This window comes from Aquarana catesbeiana, linkage group LG10 (genome assembly GCF_042186555.1).
Source record: "Aquarana catesbeiana isolate 2022-GZ linkage group LG10, ASM4218655v1, whole genome shotgun sequence".
Lineage (NCBI taxonomy): Eukaryota > Metazoa > Chordata > Amphibia > Anura > Ranidae > Aquarana > Aquarana catesbeiana.
In genome coordinates this window covers 127,366,074-127,389,178 of record NC_133333.1, presented here as the reverse complement: position 1 = coordinate 127,389,178, position 23,105 = coordinate 127,366,074, and the positions used below count along the sequence as shown (strand labels likewise).

Genomic DNA, 23,105 nt, shown 5'->3' with positions numbered 1-23,105 from the left:
TTTATACAGCATATTTGTATAAATAACATGCACTAGGGAGCGTAATGTTATATATCAAAGGGAACTATAGAAGAAAAGAATTTACCATAACAAACACTATGCCTAGCCGGTTTTTGTGTTTACTATGTGTGCTGCTTTTACTAGGGGAAGGGATGGATTTTAATTCCTGCTTTACAGGAACACAGAATCCATTCCCCTTGTCAGAATGGAACTCTGCCTTGTTTACATAGGCAGAGCTTCATTCTGAGTCTCTGCGGGAGGATCGCATCGGCAGATCGGTTTCTGCTGTGCATAATCACAGCAGAAGCGGTGCACCAGCACCCCCTGCTGACGCAAGTGCACAATTGTGTGTGTGTGTGTGTATATATATAATATATATTAGTATTTTACAAAAGTGCGTACAAACCTCACATTTTTGTAAATATTTTATCTTTTTCGTGTGACGGCACTGAAGAAATTACACTTTTCTACAATGTAAAGTAGTGAGTGTACAACTTGTATAACACTGAATTTGCAGTCCCCTCAAAATAACCCAACACACAGCCATTAATGTCTAAACCGCTGGCAACAAAAGTGAGTACACCCCTAAGTGAAAATGTCCAAATTGGGCCCAAAGTGTCAATATTTTATGTGGCCACCAATATTTTCCAGCACTGCCTTAACCCTCTTGGGCATGGTGTTCACCAGAGCAACTGGAGTCCTCTTCCACTCCTCCATGACGACATCACTGAGCTGGTGGATGTTAGAGAACTTACGCTCCTCCACCTTCCGTTTTGAGGATGCCCCACAGATGCTCAATAGGGTTTAGGTCTGGAGACATGCTTGGCCAGACCATCACCTTTACCCTCAGCTTCTCAGTGGTCATCTTGGAGGTGTGTTTGGGGTGGTTATCATGTTTGCATACTGCCCTGCGGCCCAGTCTTCAAAGGGAGGGGATCATGCTCTGCTTCAGTATGTCACAGTACATGTTGGCATTCATGGTTCCCTCAATGAATTGTAGCTCCCCAGTGCCGGCAGCACTCATACAGCCCCAAACACTCCCACCACCATGCTTAACTGTAGGCAAGACACACTTTTCTTTGTACTCCTCTCACCTGGTTGCCACCACACATGCTTGATACCATCTGAACCAAATAAGTTTATCTTGGTCTCATCAGACCATAGGACATGGTTCCAGTAATCCATGTCCTTAGTCTGCTTGTCTTGAGCAGACTGCTTGCGGGCTTTCTTGTGCATCATCTTTAGAAGAGGCTTCCTTCTGGGATGACAGCCATGCAGACTAATTTGATGCAGTGTGCGGCGTATGGTTTGAGCACTGACAGGCTGAACCTCCACCCATTCAGCCTCTGCAGCAATGCTGGCAGCACTCATATGTCTATTTCCCAAAGACAACCTCTGGATATGACACTAAGCACGTGCGCTCAACTTCTTTGGTCGACCATGGAGAGGCCTGTTCTGAGTGGAACCTGTTCTGTTAAACCGCTGTATGGTCTTGGCCACCGTGCTGAATCTCAGTTTCAGGGTCTTGGCAATCTTCTTATAGCCTAGGCTATCTTTATATAGAACACCAATTCTTTTTTTTGGATCCTCAGAGTTCTTTTGCCATGATGTGCCATATTGAACTTCCAGTGGCCAGTATGGGAGAGTGAGAGTGATAACACCAAATAAAACACACCTGCTCCCCATTCACACCTGAGAACTTGTAACACTAACGAGTGACATGACACCGGGGAGGGAAAATGGCTAATTGGGCCCAATTTGGACATTTTCACTTAGACCCCTTTCACACTGAGTCACCCCAGGTGTCAGCAGTAGAGCGGTGCTATTTTTAGCGCCGCTTTACCGTCATTTTAGCAGCGCTATTCGGCCGCTAGCGGGGTGGTTTTAACCCCCTGCTAGCGGCCGAAAAGGGGTTAAATCCGCCTGCAAAACGCGCTGTAGCGATGCTTTGCTAGAGGTATGGCAGCACTCCCATTGTTTTCAGTGGGCAGGAGTGGTGGAGGAGTGGTGTATTCACCGTTCCTACACCACTGCAAAGAAGCTGATGGCGGGACTTTTTGTGACTCCCTGCCAGCGCAGCGCCCCAGTGTGAAAGCACTTAGGCTTTCACACTGGGTTTGCAGCTGAGGCTTTTTTGCAGGCGCTATTTTTAGCGCTGTATTGCCTGAAAAAATGCTTCCAGTGTGAAAGGGGTTTTAGGGGTGTACTCACTTTTGTTGCCAACGTTTAGACATTAATGGCTGTGTGACAGCAAATTTACACTGTTATACAAGCTGTACACTCATTACTTTACATTGTAGCAAAGTGTCATTTCTTCAGTGTTGTCGCATGAAAAGTTATGATAACATATTTCCAAAAATGTGAGGGGTGTACTCACTTTTTTGTGAGCTATTGTACGTGATCCCGTGCACAGCTGCCGCCCTGTAGCTGTAAAAGTGCTATAAGGGCAGTCAGCAAGTGGTTAACATTAAATTGTGATCACTTTCTATAGTACCTTTCATATTTGCAAGCTAGGAAATAGGGGGGGGTATGTGAGCAGTATCATGAAATTTTCCTATATAGACTCCTATTTGATTTGTAATTTCTACAACTGAAATCCTACCTTCTGCAATATTAAGGTTTATTTATTGCCCCTTGGTTCTATTCAGTAATGGCTACTGGTAGTAATTTAGCTGTAAATATGCCATATGTCCCAGAATACTGTTACTGCGTAGCCACAGAATTGTGCTGGTAGTACTGAGTCTGCACGGTGTGGTAAAGGAGAGTCTCATTTTAGGTAAGGCAGGGAAAGTAGATAAGTGTTTAGTGGACATGCAGGGAATGTCTGATCATGCTCAGTAGAGAAATTCTTTAACTCATTTGTAACCAGAGGTAACCAAATCCTTTGGTAGATGTCCGTAGGAGGTATTCTCTTAAACTAGCTTTTGTAATAGACCGAGGCATTTTCACTTAACATTTAAACATTTGACTGTAATGTGTATGTGGATTCTTTAAAGATTTGTGTGTTCTGTTTCTTATGCATTTTATCAATTTTTAGTTTTTTTGGAGGCAGCAAGCAAGATGATTCGGACAATCAGGCAGATTACAATCCATCAAAAAGTCGTTACCATCCAGTAAATGATGCCTGCTGGACTAATGGCCAGATGTAAGTATTGCCAGTGTTATGCCCATGACAACTTTTGTTATCCCACTCTTAGACCTCTCAACCTTACCAGCAAAAGTCACCTTGCTGAAATTGCCCAGTATTTTGGAAAAAAATATTTTGTGGCGATAATGCATTAATCTAGTGAAACAACAGGGAATCCCGTACAGAGTCTTAGAACTTTACTAGTTCCTAGGATAGCATGGTCCCCATTAAGTTTGTGATCTAGTTGCTGGCCCTTACTGCAGTGGTAGACACAATTATCTGTTTCTCTTATCTTTAACCACTTCAATACAGGGCACTTATACACCTTCCTGTCCAGACCAATTTTCAGCTTTCAGTGCTGTCGCAGTTTGAATGACAATTGTGCGGTCATACAACACTGTACCCAAACTAAATTTTTATCATTTTGTTCCCACAAATAGAGCTTTCTTTTGGTGGTATTTGATCACCTTTGTGGTTTTTAGTTTTTGCGAAACAAATAAAAAAAAGACAGAAAATTTTGAAAAAAATAAGTTTAACTTTTGTTTCTGTTAAAAATTTTTGTAAATAAGTAAGTTTTCTCTTTCACTGGGCACGGATAAGGCGGCACTGACAGGCACTGATGAGGTGGCACCAATGAGCAGACACTGATGGGCACTGGTAGGTGGCAGTGATGGGTGGTACTGATATGCAGCACTGATGGGCACTCATGTGTGGCACTGATGGGCACTGATAGGCGACACTGATGGGCACAAAGGCTGCAAAGATGGGTTCTTATGTGTGGCACTGCTGGGCACAGATAGGCGGGCCTGCTGGGCACTGATAGGCGGGCCTGCTGGGCACTGATAGGCGGGCCTGCTGGGCACTGATAGGTGGCACTGATAGGCGGCACTGATAGGCGGCACTGATAGGCGGCACTGATAGGCGGCACTGATATGCTTCCCTGGTGGCACTGGCAGGCATTGTGAGTGGGCACTGATTGGCAGCTGCCTGGGCATTGATTGGCAGCTGCCTGGGTACAGATTAGTATTTCCCTGGGGGTCTAGGGGGCATACCTGGTGGTCCAGTGTGGATGTCTTCCCTGGTGGTCCTGGGCGGCTTCTCTGGTGGTCCTGGGCGGCTTCCCTGGTGGTCCTGGGCGGGATCCGAGAGGGGGCTGTGCTGATAAACAATGAGCACAGACCCCCCCTGTCAGGAGAGCAGCCGATTGGCTCTCCTCTACTCGCGTCTGTCAGACGCGAGTGAGGAAAAGCCGATCACCGGCTTTTCCTATTTACATCATGATCAGCCGGGATTGGACACGGCTGATCATGTGGTAAAGAGTCTCCGTCAGAGACTCTTTACCTAGATCGGTGTTGTGGGGTGTCAGATTGACACCCTGCAACAATGATCTCCGCGATGCGCGCCCCTGGGGACGCGCAGGGGCTCAATATCCTGAGGACATCATATGACGCCCAGTCAGGTTATTGAAACCACTTTGCCGCCGTCATTCTGCTATATGGCGGGCGGCAAGTGGTTAATAAAGTATTAAAGCAAATTGTCAAAATGCAGCCACAGACAATTGGCTTTGGCCTTACAGTGAAAACGATATTATTAAAAGAGATCATTATGCATCTTGCTTAAAATTCCTGTTGCATGGGCCTCAACTTGTCTTTAATCCCTGAATAAACCTGCCCTTCCCTGCACTAGACACCAATCCTGTCATTCAGTTGTGAAATGCAGTGACTCTGGCATATGATATTTTAGTGTTATATTGTTGAGGTGGAACCTGCAGAAGGAAGTGATTTATTTTGACTTTAACCACTTGACCGCTGGAAGATTTGCCCCCCTTTCATGACCAGGCCATTTTTTGCCATACGGCGCTGCCTTTAACTGACAATTGCACGGTCGTGCGACTGTACCTAAATAAAAGTTGTTATTTTTTTCCCCCCACAAATAGAGCCTTCTCTTGGTGGTATTTTATCACCTCTGCTTTTTTTTCTTTCTTTGCGCTGGAAACAAAAAAGGCAATTTTGAACAAAAAAAATCCAATATTTTTTACTTTCTGTTTTTAAATCCTATCCAATAAAAATTAAAAGAAAAAATCTAATTGCTTCATAAATTTAGGCCAATGTGTATTTTGCTACATGTTTATGGTAAAGAAAACTCCCAATAAGTGTATATTGTGTGTTATGTTTTGTTTTTTATACTAGTAATGGTGGCAATCATTGACTTATAGCGGGACTGCAATATTGCAGTGGACAATCGGACACTAACTGGCGCTTTTGACATTTTGCGGGAACCAGTGACACTAATACAGTGATCAGTGCTAAAAATATGCTAATAATAATAACACTGGCTGGGAAGGGGTTAAACATCTAGGTCGATCAGAGTTAAATCTGTGCCTAGCCAGTGTTTTTGTGTACTGTGTTAGGTGCTTTTACTAGGGAAAGAGATTGATTTTGTTCTCTGCTTTGCATGAACACAGAATCCACACCCCTCGCACCCCCTTCCCGTCAGGATGGACATAGGCAGATCCCCATTCTATGTATTTTACCAACGATCGGCAGGTTCCGGCGGACATCCAGTGCCCGGCACCCGCAGATTGGCTCCTGCTGTAAAAAATCACTGCAAAAGCGTCCTTCTGGCGGGACGTGCACACGTGCCCCCTGCAGGCTGAAGTGCAGAATCACGTGTATATACAGTGGGGACGGAAAGTATTCAGACCCCCTTAAATTTTTCACTCTTTGTTATATTGCAGCCATTTACTAAAATCATTTAAGTTCATTTTTTTCCTCATTAATGTACACACAGCACCCCATATTGACAGAAAAACACAGGATTGTTCACTTTTTTGCAGATTTATTAAAAAAGAAAAACTGAAATATCACACGGTCCTAAGTATTCAGACCCTTTGCTGTGACACTCATATATTTAACTCAGGTGCTGTCCATTTCCTCTGATCATCCTTGAGATGGTTCTACACCTTCATTTGAGTCCAGCTGTGTTTGATTATACTGATTGGAATTGATTAGGAAAGCCACACACCTGTCTGTATAAGACCTTACAGTTCACAGTGCATGTCAGAGCAAATGAGAATCATGAGGTCAAAGGAACTGCCTGAAGAACTCAGAGACAGAATTGTGGCAAGGCACAGATCTGGCCAAAGTTACAAAAAAATTTCTGCTGCACTTAAGGTTCCTAAGAGCACAGTGGCCTCCATAATCCTTAAATGGAAGACGCTTGGGACGACCAGAACCCTTCCTAGAGCTGGCCGTCTGGCCAAACTGAGCTATCGGGGGAGAAGAGCCTTGGTTAGAGAGGTAAAGAAGAACCCAAAGATCACTGTGGCTGAGCTCCAGAGATGCAGTCGGGAGATGGGAGAAAGTTGTAGAAAGTCAACCATCAGATGGTGAGAAATAAGATTGTTTGGTCTGATGAGACCAAGATAGAACTTTTTGGCCTTAATTCTAAGTGGTATGTGTGGAGAAAACCAGGCACTGCTCATCATCTGTCCCAACAGTGAAGCATGGTGGTGGCAGCATCATGCTGTGGGGGTGTTTTTTAGCTGCAGGGACAGGACGACTGGTTGCAATCGAGGGAAAGATGAATGCAGCCAAGTACAGGGATATCCTGGACGAAAACCTTCTCCAGAGTGCTCAGGACCTCAGACTGGGCCGAAGGTTTACCTGCCAACAAAACAATGACCCTAAGCACACAGCTAAAATAACGAAGGAGTGGCTTCACAACAACTCCGTGACTGTTCTTGAATGGCCCAGCCAGAGCCCTGACTTAAACCCAATTGAGCATCTCTGGAGAGACCTAAAAATGGCTATCCACCGTTTTCCATCCAACCTGACAGAACTGGAGAGGATCTGCAAGGAGCAATGGCAGAGGATCCCCAAATCCAGGTGTGAAAAACTTGTTGCATCTTTCCCAAAAAGACTCATAGCTGTATTAGATCAAAAGGGTGCTTATACTAAATACTGAGCAAAGGGTCTAAATACTTGGGACCATGTGATATATCAGTTTTTCTTTATTAATACATCTGCAATCTGCAATTGTCAACAATTCTGTGTTTTTCTGCCAATATGGGGTGTTGTGTGTACATTAATGAGGAAAAAAATTAACTTAAATGATTTTAGCAAATGGCTGCAATATAGCAAAGTGACAGATGTAATAGTATATGTATGTATGTGTGTGTATGTATGTATATATATATATATATATATATATATATATATATATGATTCTGCACAGGGGAGCCGCCCTGTATCAGTAAAACTGTTATGCAGTGGTCTTTAAGTGGTTAAGGATAGTGCAGGTATTGCTCTACCTGTAATATTATCTTGTGTGTGTTGACATACACTCGCCTGCAACTTTATTAGGTACACCTGTTCAATTGCTTGGCAACACAATTTGTTAATCAGCCAATCACATGGCAGCAACTCAATCTATTTAGGCATCTAGGCATGATGACGACTTTCTGAAGTTCAAACCGAGCATCAGAATGAGGAAGAAAGGGGATTTAAGTGACTTTGAACGTGGCATGGTTGTTGGTGCCAGACGGGCTGGTCAATCTACTGAGATTTTCACGCACAACCATCTTTTGGGTTTACAGCGAATGGTTTGAAAAAGAGAAAATATCCAGTGAGTGGCATTTGTGTGGACGAAAATTCCTTGTTGATGTCAGAGGAGAATGGGCAGACTGGTTTGAGATGATAGAAAAGCAACAGTAACTCAAATAACTACTCGTTACAACCAAGTCTCTCAATGCACAACACAATGAAACCTTGATGCATATGGGCTACAGCAGCAGAAGATCACACCAGGTGCCACTCCTGTCAGCTAAGAACAGGAAAATGAGGCTACAATTCGCACAGGCTCACCAAAATTGGACAGTAGAAGATTGGAAAAACATTGTCTGGCCTGATGAGTCTCAATTTCAGCTGCAACATGGTAGGGTCAGAATAAACTTGAAGGCATGGATCCATCCTGCCTTTTATCAACAGTTCAGGCTGGTGTTGGAGGTGGTGTAATGGTGTGAGAGATATTTTCTTGGCACACTTTGGGCCCCTTAGTACCAATTGAGCATTGTTTAAAAGCCACGGCCTACCTGAATATTGTTGCTGACCATGTCCATCCCCTCATGACTACAGTGTACCCATCTTCTGATGGCTACTTCCAGCAGGATAATGCACCATGTCACAAAGCTCAAATCATGTCACCACTGGTTTCTTGAACATGACAATGAGGTCACTGTACTCCAATGGCCCCCACAGTCACCAGATCTCAATCCAATAGAGTTAACAGAGGACAGAGTTAAAATTAGACTCACTGGGACCAGATGGCTTGCACCTGAGGGTACTTGGGGAACTCAGTCAAGTAATTGCCAGACCCCGTTGTTCCTAATTTTTACTGACAGTCTACTGTCTGGAATGGTACCAGCTGATTGGAGAAAAGCCAATGTAGCACCAATATTTAAAAAGGGTCCAAAATACAACCCTGGGAATTAGACCAGTTAGCCTAACATCAATAGTTTGTAAACTCTTGGAGGGGATGATAAGGGACTATATACAAGATTTTAGTAATCCAGTCCTCAGGAAGGATGTACTGGAAATGGAGCGAGTATAAAGAAGGGCAACAAAGCTAATAAAGGGTCTGGAGGATATTCGTTACGAGGAAAGGTTGCGAGCACTGAACTTATTCCCTCTGGAGAAGAGACGCTTGAGAGGGGATATGATTTCGATATACAAATACCATACTGGTGACACCACAATAGGGATAAAGCATTTTCGCAGAAGGGAGTTTAATTCGATTCCACAGGTGGTGGTCTCAGCAGGAAGCATCGATAGTTTCAAGAAACTATTAGATACAGTTGCAATAAAAAGTATGTGAACCCTTTTGGAATGATATGGATTTCTGCACAAATTGGTCGTAAAATGTGATCTGATCTGATCTTCATCTAAGTCACAACAATAGACAATCACAGTCTGCTTAAACTAATAACACACAGAATTAAATGTTGCCATGTTTTTATTGAACACACCATGTAAACATTCACAATGCAGGTGGAACCCCTAGACTGAGATCTCCAAGAGCTAATTGGAGTGAGGTGTCAGCCAACTGGAGTCCAACCAATGAGATGAGATTGGAGGTGTTGGTTACAGCTGCCCTGCCCTATAAAAAAACACAAACCAGTTCTGGGTTTGCTTCTCACAAGAAACATTGCCTAATGTGAATGATGCCTCGCACAAAAGAGCTCTCAGAAGACCTACGATTAAGAATTGTTGACTTGCATAAAGCTGGAAAGGGTTATAAAAGTATCTCCAAAATCCTTGCTGTGCATGGTAAAACAAATTGTCTATAAATGGAAAAAGTTCAGCACTGCTGCTACTCTCCCTAGGAGTGGGCATCCTGTAAAGATGACTGCAAGAGCACAGCGCAGACTGCTCAATGAGGTGAAGAAGAATTCTAAAGTGTCAGCTAAAGACTTAGAAAAGTCTCTGGCATATGCTAACATCCCTGTTAGCGAATCTACGATACGTAAAACGCTAAACAAGAATGGATTTCATGGGAGGATACCACAGAGTAAGCCACTGCTGTCCAAAAAAAAATTGCTGCACGTTTACAGTTTGCACAAGACCACCTGGATGTTCCACAGCAGTACTGGCAAAATATTCTGGAGACAGATGAAACCAAAGTTTAGTTGTTTGGAAGAAACACACAACAATATGTGTGGAGAAAAAGAGGCACAGCACACCAAGATCAAAACCTCATCCCAACTGTGAAGTATGGTGGTGGGGGCATCATGGTTTGGGGCTGCTTTTCTGCATCAGGAAAAATGAGTTCTCAAGTTTATCAAGACATTTTGCAGGAGAACTTAAGGCCATCTGTCCACCAGCTGAAGCTCAACAGAAGATGTGTTGCAACAGGACAACGACCCAAAGCATAGAAGTAAATCAACAACAGAATGGCTTAAACAGAAGAAAATACGCTTTCTGGAGTGGCCCAGTCAGAGTCCTGACCTCAACCCGTTTTGAAATGCTGTGGCATGACCTCAAGAAAGCGATTCACACCAGACATCCCAAGAATATTGCTGAACTGAAACAGTTCTGTAAAGAGGAATGGTCAAGAATTACTCCTGACCATTGTGCACGTCTGATTTGCAGCTACAGGAAACATTTGGTTGAAGTTATTGCTGCCAAAAGAGGTTCAACCAGTTAATAAATCCAAGGGTTCACATACTTTTTCCACCTGCACTGTGAATGTTTACATGGTGTGTTCAATAAAAACATGGTAACATTTAATTCTTTGTGTTATTAGTTTTAAGCAGACTGTGATTGTCTATTGTGACTTAGATGAAGATCAGATCACATTTTATGACCAATTTGTGCAGAAATCCATATCGTTCCAAAAGGGTTCACATACTTTTTATTGCAACTGTAAGCACCTGAACGACCGCAACATACAGGGATATACAATGTAATACTGACATATAATCACACACATGGGTTGGACTTGATGGATGTTTGTCTTTTTTTTTAACCTCACCTACTATGTAACTATGTAACAATAGAGCACCTTTGGGGTGTGGTGGAAGATTTGTATCATGGATGTGCAGTAGAGCTGCACAATTAATCGTTAAAAAATCGTGATCTCAATTCACCTCACCTGACAATCTCTCAGACTCATGCAGAGGTTGCTGATTCTTTCATATAACAAGTGGAGAGACTTTATCTGCTCACTCAGCTGTCAAAAGAAAGCATCTGGGCATTCTGCCAAGTCTTTAACTTGATACATTTTAGCTAAGCTTCCTTCTTAGATCAAAGGGAAAGAACTTCTGTGTAAATAAATAAGCCTGGCAGTCTGCCAAGTTTTCAATGCAAATACAGGAAGTTTAACCACTTAAAGTCTAAATCTTTTTCTGACTCTTCTTTCTTAAGTTAAAATCAGTATTTCTTTCTCGTACATCACGGGACACAGAGCCTCAGTAATTACTGATGGTTATAGGGTATCACTAGGTGATTGGACACTGGTCACACCCTAGACAGGAAGTTCAACCCCCTATATAACCCCTCCCCTTACTGGGGATACCTCAGTTTTTTCGCCAGTGTCTTAGGTGTTGGTTATGTGTAAAGATGTGCTGTGCTGAGCTCCAAAGGGAATATCCTATATCCTATACTGGGGCAAGCCATGCGAACCGGATCCATTTCAAGGTGTCCTTTCTAGGCCGAATTGGATGGTACCCGGGCCTCGTGTCCGAAGAAACGAGGTCTTACCTGTAACACTTCTCTTTTTAGAGAGCTGGACCCCGGGATCCAGTATTTGGTTTTTCTAGCCATATCCCTGGCGGGGTGCTTTACGGGCCCAGACCTGCGGATTCTCCTTTTCTAGGGGGCCCCTGTCTCTGAAGGTTTTCCAAATGGAGCCCACCGTGAGAGGTGAAGATTGGGTCTGTATAACAGAACCCTGCAGCTGGATAAGGTAAGGGAGATTCCTCAGAATTTTTTAATTCTAGTAGGTTTCTCCTTTAAGTAAATGTATGCTATGCCTATTGTCGCCACCGGGGGCTACCAAGAGCACATACCTTCTCATGCTTGATCCGTCTGTCTCAGTGTCTACGCTGTACAGCTTCAGGTAGGATGGGATGGGGGGCTCTTTCCTCAAGGATATTCCCCCCGAGGTTTAGGGGGGCTGGGGTGGCCTGAAAAGCGGTAGTATACTGCGCTACCGCCACTACTATTGGCAGGTTCCTCATCTGCCGGCCTCTCTCTTTTCCTCCTTCACCCCAGCCTCCCCTCCATGCTTGTCCTGGAGGATCGGCTCGCGCAGGAAAGCGAAAGTTAACGAGGAGGGGGGCGGGAGGGGTGGTCGGAGGAGGGGGGCGGAGCATTAGCGTGACGTCCGGCGTGCTTAGACGCCCACATCGCCGGCTGCACAGGCTATAAAGAGCACACTTTTCCAGGTGCACACAGCCTATGGAGGGACACAGAGCTGACGGTCACATGTAAGGTGTGACACAGGCATTCTCCTAGGCAGCATTTACTTAGAAACACTAGACTGGGCATTGGTAGCAGCAGCAGTTGCTGTACTACATCGCTCAGCAGTCAGTGTTTCATTTGTGTGATACCTCCACCTTGTTGTTTTGCACTATGGGTAGAAGAGGTACAAATTCCCTCGAAAACCAGAGGCTCTACGGGATCTCCCTCAGGCTCTGAGGACCCCCCTTCTGCAGCACCTTCCCCCCCCGAAGGACCTGGGATGGCTGGCCAGGGAGAGCCGTCGGGGTCAGGGGCTGCATCTGCTTCTGGCACTTCAGCCCCTGTATACATTACGAAGGAGGTTTTTTCCTCAAACATTAAGGGATTAGAGGAAAGTCTAAATGGCCTTAATCGCATCTTCACTCAGTGGAAGAAAACTCACTAGGTCTTCCTCTCTTACCCAGGACCCTCAAGTTAAGGGACTCTGGGGGAAAAAAGGAGAGGAATTCCTCTTGGATGATCGGGATGGGACTGATGATTCCTTTTCTGAGGAATCGGGTGGAGAAGGGCCCTTTTTCAGCTTCTCAGGATGAGAAGGTGTTAGAATTTTGGATTGGTCCGCTCCACATTTAAGTTGCCTGTATCTGAGTCAATTAACCCTCCTTTTGGTTTGGGGTTCACTGAGGCCTCCTCAAACTACATATGCTTTTCTGTTTATGGTTACTGAAAAAGCTTATTTATTCTGAGTGGGATCACCTAGATAAACATTTTTTTTCCGCCTAAAAAAGTTGTGCAACACTTAATCCTGTGGAGGAAAAATTTACTAAGATGGGGGGTATACCGGCAGTTGACGCCGCCATTCCTCCATAAATAAGTCTTGTTTTGTCAACAACGCTCAGATACCTAGGGATCCAACTGATAAGTAATTGGAATTCCTGTTGAAAGGTGTTTTCTTCTTGGCAAGGTCCAAATAGCTCAACCTGCAGTGGCAGTAATCAGTCTGTCAATACTTGAGAGACCATGTTAAACAGGTCCTCAAAGTTTTACCTGAACAGCAAGCCTGGAGGTTTGCCAACCTACCAGCAGTTTTGTGTTTGCTGTTGACGCAATCAGAGATTCTATCATCCAAACCTTTCGCTTTGTGCTTGGGTTGGTACATATGCGTAGAATCTTATGGTTGAAAAATTTCAGCCGAATCACCATTTCAGGAGCTTCTGGCTGGGGTTCCCCTTCAGGGTGCAAGGCTGTTCAGAGAGGATTTGGTATATGTCCCTCTTTTAAAACAGGCTCTGTTCCCAGTGCCAGGAGCATCAGCCTCCAGGCAGTCACGACGGCCAACTCCGTCAGGCTCAAGAAATAAATCTCAGAGTCGACCCAGGGACAAAAGAAGTCCTGTGGGAGGAAGCCTACTAGACAAGACGCTAAAGCCTCTTTATGAAGGAGTGCTCCCGCTCGCTCAGGTGGGGGGGAAGACTGCTACAGTTCTCATGGCTCTGGTGGGAGGATTTCCAGGACAGATGGGTGATGTCCACATTAACTCTAGGTTACAAACTAGAGTTCTGAGTATTCCCCTCTCCTCGTTTCCTCAAGTCTCTCTTCCAGCAGTGGAGCGACTATTGTCGCAAAAAAGTTATCGTGGTTGCTTCCCACGCAAAAGCAGTGATTGGGGTTTTATTCAACCTTTCAGGGTTCCAAAAACCAAATGGAGATGGCAGACCCATTTTAGATCTCAAGGATCTAAACCGATTTCTAAAGATACGATCCTTTCGCATGGAATCGATCCAATCGGTAGTCTCCATCCTACAAGGAGAATTTCTGGCGTCAATAGACATCAAGGACACATACCTGCATGTACCTATTTTCCCTGCTCATCAAAAGTACCTGCGTTTCAAAGTAGAAAAACGCCACTTTCAGTGTGTAGCTCTGCCTTCGGGCTAGCTACTGTACCTCAGGTGTTTACAAAAATCTTGGCCCCTCCGCTGGCCAGATTAAGGGCCTAGATATAACGGTAATAGCATACCTAGACCGACTCTTGATAGACCGCTCAGTAGCCCGCTTGGACCAAAGCTTGGTCACCAAAGTCAACTACCTGCAATACCTAGGTTGGCTCCTTAACTCAGAGAAGTCTTCTTTGAAACCAGTGAGAAGACTAGAGTATTTCGGTCTGGTCATAGATACAGCCCAGAAGAGGGTATTTTACCCCAGGCAAAGATCAGTACCATAAAGGAACTGATTCAGGTAGTCAGGGCAAAGAAAGATCCTCCTATTCGGCTTTGTATGAGGCTACTGGGGAACATGGTGGCTTCATTTGAAGCAGTTCCCTATGTTCAGTTTCATTCGAGACTGCTGCAAAACAGTATCCTGTCTGCCTGGAACAAGGAGGTTCAGGCACTGGATTCCTGATGCGTCTGTCTACTACAGTGCGTCAGAGCCTCAGTTGGTGGTTGATACCCGAAAAACTGCAAAAGGGAAAACACTTTTTTCCAGTTGCCTGGACAGTGGTAACAACAAATGCCAGTCTTTCGGGTTGGGGAACAGTCCTGGAACAGTCGACTGTCCAGGGGAGATGGTCCAAAACAGAAAGGACCTTACCCATTAACGTTCTAGAGATCCGTGCGGCGTATCTAGCCCTAAAGTCCTGGACACTCAGGTTACTGGGTTGCCCTGTCAGGATCCAGTCCGAATGCCACAGCAGTGGCGTATATCAATCACCAGGGAGGCACCAGGAGTCGTGCAGCCCAAGGAGAAGTAAATCAGATCTTAATCTGGGCAGAAGCATGTACCGTGCATATCGGCAATCTTCATTCCGGAAGTAGAGGACTGGCAGGCGGACTACTTGAAGTCGCCGGCAGTTATTCCCGGGGGAATGGTCTTCACCCTCGACGTCTTCTTGGCCATATGCCAAAGATGGGGGGTTCCGGATGTAGACCTCTTTGCATCCAGGTTCAACTACAAGGTTGATAACTTTGTGTCAAGAATAAGGGATCCTCTGGCATGCGGAACAGATGCGTTGGTGACTCCATGGCATAATTTCTCCCAGATTTATACATTTCCTTCTATTCTGCTACTGCCACGACTTCTTCGCAGGATCAGGCAGGAAAGGAAGTCGGTACTTCTGGTGGCCCAGAAGAGCTTAGTATGCAAAAATAGTAAGCAGTAGGTCCCCCATGGACCCTACCGTCACGTCCAGACCTGCTATCCCAAGGTCCAGTGTTCCATCCTGCCTTACAAATGCTAAATTTGAAGGTCTGGCTATTGAAACCCACGTTCTGTAGAATTGTGGGCTTTCAGTTCCTGTGATGTGTATCATAATCAATGCAAGAAAGCCAGCTTCCAGAATGATTTATCATAAGAGTCTGGAAAGCTTAGATCTCCTAGTGTGTATCCAGGGCTTGGCATCCCAGAAAATATGTCATAAGTAGAATTCTTGACCTTCTACAAATGGGATTAGAAATGAAGCTGGCCTTGAGTACCATCAAGGGCCAAGTCTCTGCCTTGTCAGTATTATTTCAACGGCCGCTTGCTTCGCATTCTTTAGTCCGAAGCTTTATACAGGGGGTAATGCGGCTTAATCCTCCGGTTAGGGTGCCCCTAAACCCCTGGGACTTGAATTTTGGTTCTGTCAGTTTTACAGAAACAGCCTTTTGAACCAATACGTCAAATTCCCTTGATCTTGTTGACAAGAAAGTTAATTTTTTCTGGTAGCCAGTTTTTCTACTAGAAAAGTATCGGAGCAGCTCTTGCCTGTAAAGAGCCTTATTTAATCATACACAAGGATAGAGTGGTATTGCGCCCTCATCCCAGCTTTCTACTGAAAGTGGTTTCAGATTTTCATCTAAACCAAGATATTGTTCTACCTTCTCTTTTTTTCCAGATCCCTGTTCTATGGAAGAAAGGTCACTACATTCTTTGGATATAGTAGGAGCAGTCAAGGCCTATCTGGAAGCAACTGCTCAAATTCGCAAAACGGATGTTTTGTTCGTACTGCCAGAAGGTCCCAATAGAGGACAGGCAGCATCAAAGTCTACCATTTCAAAATGGATTCGACAAATGATTATTTAAGCTTACGGTTTGAAACAAAAAATTCCACCTTTTCAAATCAAGGCACTCTCTACAAGGACTATTAGTGCTTCTTGGGCGGTGCATCACCGGGCCTCTATGGCTCTAATTTGCAAGGCTGCAACCTGGTCTTCAGTCCATACATTCACCAGATTTTATCAGGTGGATGTAGGAAGGCATGAGGATATCGCCTTTGGGCGTAGTGTGCTACAGGGAGCAGTACGAGGTCCTCAGGTCTGATTACACCCTACTTGTGTGGTCCCCTCCCCTCAAATAGCATTGTTCTGGGACGTCCCATCAGTAATTACTGAGGCTCTGTGTCCCGTGATGTACAAGAAAGAAAATAGGATTTTTTATAACAGCTTACCTGTAAAATCCTTTTCTTTTGATGTACATCATGGGACACAGAGGTCCCGCCCCTCTTCTAATACACTTATATTGCTTTGCTACAAAACTGAGGTATCCCCAGTAAGGGGAGGGGTTATATAGGGGGTTGAACTTCCTGTCTAGGGTGTGACCAGTGTCCAGTCACCTAGTGATACCCTATAACCATCAGTAATTACTGAGGCTCTGTGTCCGTGAGGTACATAAAAAAAAAAAAAGGATTTTACAGGTAAGCTGTTATAAAAAATCCTATTTTTTTGCTAGAAAATTACTTGGAACCCCCAAACATTATATATATTTTAGCAGAGACCCTAGGGAATAAAATGGCAATTGCTGCAATATTTTATGTCACACTGTATTTGCCCAGCGGTCTTTCAAATGCAATTTTTTGGGAAAAAATACATTTCAATGAATAAAATAAAACAAAACGCTCCGCTAAAAAAGAAGTGTCCAAAAGGTTTTATCTATGAGCATCCAACAAAAGCATTTAGGATCTTGCAAACGCCATGATGTGCACACATAGACAAGATGAAGTGCCCGACCACCGTAGCTGTAGATTGAGCTTACCAAACAGCAAGCAATAAAGGCAGATGGCTTGCAACCCAGCCGGGGCCTTTAGATGGTGATAGCATAGTTGATAATCCCGTTTACTCCAGGCTCAGATCTCCGTTCCCTCAGTATATAAACCAAAAAAAGAAAAGAGAACTGGCCATAGTGTAATATATCTGGACATCCAATAGGAGCATTTAAATTACAGCAAACACCATAATGTGCACACAGAAAACAAAGTGAGAAGCCCGACCACCGTAGCTGTAGCTTGAGCTTACCAAATAGCAAGCAATAAGGGCAGATGGCTTGCAACCCAGCCGGGGCCTTTGCAGATGATGATTAAATGGTTGGTATTCTCACTCACTCCAGATATGATATCCGTTCCCTCAGTATATAACCCAGAAGAGAAAAGAACTGGCCATAGTGTAATAAACCCAAGGTTTCTTTAATAGGATAAAGTATTGCACACACAGTTAAGAAGTAATGTAATCGCGTATAAAAATGCCGCCGGCATAAACAAACATAGAATGGAGCCCGTCCTCCTCATCAAATCATGTGGTAGCGTCACTACGTGCCTCTCCAGACGCGTTTCGTCATCAATCGGACGTTCTCAATGGGGACGGGCAGCATAGTGATCCACCACCTTATATAGGGGACCAAGTCTCGCTCTGAGTCACAAGTACAAGGACGCCATATTGGATATGGGCAAATAGCCCTTACTTATGAAAGGAAGAATTAACGCCCACAGTCTTCTTAAAAAGATCCTATTCGACAGATTCAGTAACCAAAAAAAGGAATTTCTGGTAAAGTATAAAAGAGACCATTAACTAAAAAACATATAGGACTAAGAAAAATTAGAAACAAAAAGAAAAAGGAAAAAAAGGAGGAAAACTAAAAAATTAAAATAAAGATAAAAAATATAAATAAAAAATGTATAAAATAAAGATTATATATCCAAACATATGTATAGACTGAGAAGGATGTGAATAAATCAAATGCCCCCACCTTGAGGTGTATGTACACCAAAAATAAAGGGGAATCATATATAAATATGATATTAACAAATTATCAAGCAAAAAATATTTAATCGACCCTAATAAGTGATATAATAAATATATTATTGAATAAGCCTAAATCACAAGGTGCAAAAAATTGTTTATAGAAATTAACATATTGTGAGAAACCTATTAGTGTGAAAAAAAATATATACTTAATATTTTATATATACCAAGTATACATTAGAATATATACATATATCATTATTCTAAATAAAATGGAAATAGTATATATAAAGTGAAAAAATATATTAGAAGGTGTTCTAAAAGAAATATGAATATCTAACTTAAAACTAGCCCAAATGTAAATGCCAAAATAAACTCCAATGTGATGTCCTCCCCTGGTGTCTCAGAGCGAGTTCACATATACATATAAATGTAAAAAATAGAGCATTGAAATAATCAAGAGTTATCAATAAAAGCATTCACATCAGTGTCGATGTTCAACCCATGAGAGGCGTAAGTTCTCAACCTGTGAATCCAAGTCATCTCTAATTGGGATATCCCCCTAATCAATGAACTCCCCCCTCCAATGGGGCCTAAACTTATCGATACCCAAAAAGATGATCTTGGAGGGGTCTCTATCATGCACTAATAGTGCTTTGACACTGAGTGATTTTTAAATCCAGTTAAAATGTTGGTGATGTGTTCGTTGAGGCGCACCTGAAGGGGTCGCTTGGTCCTGCCCACATATTGCAGGCCACACGGGCACTGCAACATGTACACGACTCCCTCAGTGGCGCAAGTAATGAATGGTTTTATTACATGTCTCTTGTGTGCTGGTAGAAATGAAAGTGGTGGTTCTTCTATGGGGACAAGCACTCAAAGAGCAAACTCTACATCTTTTACATTGGTAGAAACCAGTTAATTGATTGAAAAAACTTGGCCTTGGAACTGGTGGATCAAGAATATTTGGGGCTAACCGATTTCTCAGTGACAGTGCTCCTCTAAAAATGACACAAGGTTTATCTGGTAAAACCTTATTGAGAACCATATCGCTCTTAGCAACATGCCAATGTTTATAAACTCCCAATAGTATTATGTTGTAAAGAGTAGGCCGTCACAAAAGGGACACCAGAGGAAAATTCATCATTGGCCCGGGGGCCCTTATCCACTAGCAGATCTTCCCTATTGACCTGCTTCACGGTATCTAACGTTTTTTGTAGGGATTCCTTTGAGTATCCCTTTTGGAGAAACCTCTCAGTGAGAACCTCCGCCTGCACTAAAAAGTCCTATTGGCTGGAGCAATTCCTTTTAAGTCTGAGGTATTGGCTTTCTGGTATTGGCTTTTCGGGACTGACTCAAGCCAGGGACGATGATGACAACTGTCCACTGGTATGAATGAGTTCCTATCGGTCTCCTTAAAAAAAGTAGACGTAATAAGCTTCTCCTCACTAACAGAAATGTTTAAATCTAAAAAATTGACAGTGGTCTGGCTAGTCTCATAATTTAATTTAATACCCCTCTGGTTAGTATTAAGGGCGGATAGAAACTCCTGTAAGGCGAGGTGTTCCCCATCCCATAGGAGGAGGATGTCATCTATGTATCTGGCCCACAGGACCACCTGGGGGGTGTCATGGGCATTGATGACATCCTCCTCCCATTTCCCCATAAAAAGATTTGCCAGGCTAGGGGCATATTTAGTCCCCATAGCCACTCCCATATCCTGTCTATAGAAATTACTGTCGAACCAGAAGTAGTTATGGGAGGCAGCATATCTTAGCAAATCCATTAGGAACAACACCTGGTCACGAGCAAGGCCAGAATCCCTGTCCAAAAAATGCTTGACTGCTTCAAAACCCAGCTCATGTGGGATAATGGTATATAGTGATGTCACGTCAGCAGTGACTAGCCATATCCCAGTTTTAAACTGGACTCTAGAGAGTGATTGAATAACATGTCTGGAATCCTTAACATAAGAAGTTAACCTCTGTACAAGGGGTTGTAGGAAGAAATCTATATATCTGCCCACCCGGGATGTCAGTGAATCAATGCCACTAACAATGGGACGTCCCGGGGGGCAGACAAGACTTTTATGTATTTTTGGTAAGTAGTAGATGGTGGGTGTACGCGGGGCCGTGGGTACCAAATAGCCTCTTTTTTAGTAAGAATCCCCGTCCGACAACCCCTTTTCACAATCACATCTAGTTCCTTGAAATATTTGACCTTAGAGTCAGAAGGGAGCAAAGTGTATGTAGTATCATCGTTCAGGATCCTATGCATTTCTTTCATGTTCAATGAATAATAAAAAAAAAAAAAAAAAAAACGAAACCGTAAAGTTAGCCCAGTTTTTTTTTTTTTGTTTTAATGTGAAAGATGATGTTACACCGCGAGAATCGTGATCTATCCTCTAAGCAAAAAAATTGTGGTTCTCATTTTAGCCAGAATTGTGCAGCTCTAATGTGCAGCCGACAAATCTGCAGCAACTGCGTAATGCTATCATGTCAATATGGGCCAAAATCTCTGAGGAATGTTTCCAACACGTTGTTGAATCTATGCCGCGAAGAATTAAGGCAGTTCTGAAGGCAAAGGGGGGTCCAATCCGGTACTACCAAGGTGTACCTAAATAAAGTGGCCAATAAGTGTACATAAAATAGGTTTAGGTATGTTAACCACTTCAGCCCCGGAAAGATTTACCCCCTAATGACCAGGCCATTTTTTGCGATATGGCACTGCATTGCTTTAACTGACAATTGCGCGGCTGTGCGACGCTGTACCCAAACACAAGTTATGTCCTTTTTTTCCCACAAATAGTGCTTTCTTTTGGTGGTATTTGATCACCTCTGCGGTTTTTATTTTTTGCACTATAAGCCCTCATGCACACAGGCTGTTAAAAAAACGTTATGAAAACGCCAGTATCTTTGCAGTGATTTTTTAAAACTTTTTTCAGCGTTTTTGAGCGTTTTTGCAATAGCGGTTTTTAGCGTTTTTGAGCGTTTTTTTTTTTTTTTTTTATTATTTATTTTTTTTCAATGGATCAAAAACGCTAAAAAACGTTGGTGAATGACGTTTTTCAGCGTTTTTCAGCGTTTTTCAGCGTTAGAGCGTTTTTACAGCTGAAAAACGTCTTTCAGAACCCACTGGTCCTGGGTTTTTTTTACAGCTTAAAAACACCTATGCCACTTGCAGCTCAAAAACGCCTAGGTGGGCATGAAGCCATAGACTAACATAGACAGGCCTTTTTAAGCTGCAAAAAAAGCTCAAAAAAGCAGCTGTAAAAACGTCCGTGTGCATGAGGACTAAACAAAAAAAGTCACGATTTTTGGAGACCAGTGACATTATTGCATTGATCAGTGCTATAAAAATGCACTGATCAATGTATAAATGACACTGGCAGGGAAGGGGTTAACACTAGGGGGCAATCAAGGGTGTTCTAACTGTAGGGGGGATGGGCTGCTTGAGACATGACAGAGATCACTGTTCCCGATCACTGGGAACAGCAGATCTCTGAGATGTCCTCTGTCAGAATGGGCATTCGCATTGTTTACAATGGATGATTCCCGTTCTGCCTCTGTATACAGAGATCGCAGGCACCCGGCGGACATCAATTCCATGGGTGCGCTTCCGTGGTGTGCGGCTGGCGCACTCCCGCAATCTCACCTGCACGGATTGACGTACAGGTACGTTGGTTCGCACAGGAAGGCCGACCTGCCGCTGTATAAATACGGCGGCTGGTCGGCAAGTGGTTAAAGTGGTTCTAAAGCCTTAACATTTTTTACCTTGATGCATTTCTTGCATTAAAGTAAAAATGTTTTAGTATGTGTATTGCCCCTTCAACCCCCTTATTCTTACCTGAGCCCAATCTTGATCCAACGCTATGCCCTTGGGTGTGCCACTATAGGAAGTGGCTTGCTATGGTGGCACCCGGAGAAGAGGAGGCGCTGGGAGCATAAGTGGGGGAACCAGAGAAGAAGAGGAGGATCGGGGTCGCTCTGTGCAATATCATTGCACACAGTAGGTAAGTATAACTGCTTTGTTATTTGAAAAAAAAAAAAAAAAAAGGTTTTACGAATGCTTTAAGTTATTTTCAGACATTCTGGAATTTCTGTAACGTTTGACTTTTTGTGTTTCTTTATCTTATTTAGGGTTCCTTATTTGGCAGTTGCACGCGCATTTGAAATGATAGAAGACGAATCTGCACGGTAATGGATTTATGGAAGACTTCTAATGTTTTAAAATCTTAAACATATACTGTTTACATGCATTTTAACAGCTCAAGGGCCGCAAGCTTTCCAGGTCTGCATGCACAACAACTTTTCAGTTTACAATAAACCTGGGAAATGTATGCTATGCATACAGTCAAAACATGCATAAGCAGAGTTTACCTTCATTGAAAGCTGCATCTCTAAACAGTCTGTAGCAGTAATATTAATAGTAGCTGAAGTTGAATGCAAACTGAGATGTCATGTTAAGAGTTGTTTGGGCTTCCTGTTAGGCCCCTTTCACGCTGGGGCGGGGGCAGGGTCGGATGTAAAGCGCCGCTATTGTTAGCGCCGCTTTACCGTCGGTATTCTGCCGCTAGCTGGGGGGGTTTTTACCCCCCGCTAGCGGCCGAGAAAGGGTTAAAAACCACCACAAAGCGCCCCTGCAGAGGCGCTTTACCAGCGGTATAGCTGCGCTGTCCTATTGATTTCAATGGGCAGGAGCGGTGTATACACCGCTCTGAAGATGCTGCTAGCAGGACTTTTTTTCCCGTCCTGCTAGCGCACCGCTCCAGTGTGAAAGCCCTCGGGGCTTTCACACTGGAGAGACAGCAGCGGCTGTTTCGGGTCGGTTTGCAGGCGCTATTTTTAGCGCAATAGTGCCTACAAACCGCCCCAGTGTGAAAGGGGCATCGCAATAAAGTCTGCTTTAAAAAAAGAATGTTTGAATAAAAACAGCAAAAGGGACAGTACTTAATATCAATGTGAAGAGTCCCTTGTGCTGATGGCTGTTGCTTTAGGGCTCTTTCACATGGGGCGGATCAGTGAT

At 43.6% G+C, this 23,105-nt stretch overlaps 1 protein-coding gene across 4 annotated transcripts in view; it reads left to right on the top strand.

Annotated features, from left to right (window-relative positions):
* LIG1 (DNA ligase 1) overlaps positions 1-23,105 on the top strand; it is a 217,760-nt gene that overhangs the window by 88,313 nt on the left and 106,342 nt on the right. For all 4 annotated transcript variants that reach the window (XM_073602588.1, XM_073602587.1, XM_073602589.1 and 1 more), the window contains 2 exons: positions 3,038-3,145; positions 22,220-22,276. In XM_073602588.1, the coding sequence (XP_073458689.1) occupies positions 3,038-3,145; positions 22,220-22,276 (165 nt within the window). The remainder of the gene's footprint in view (positions 1-3,037; positions 3,146-22,219; positions 22,277-23,105) is intronic.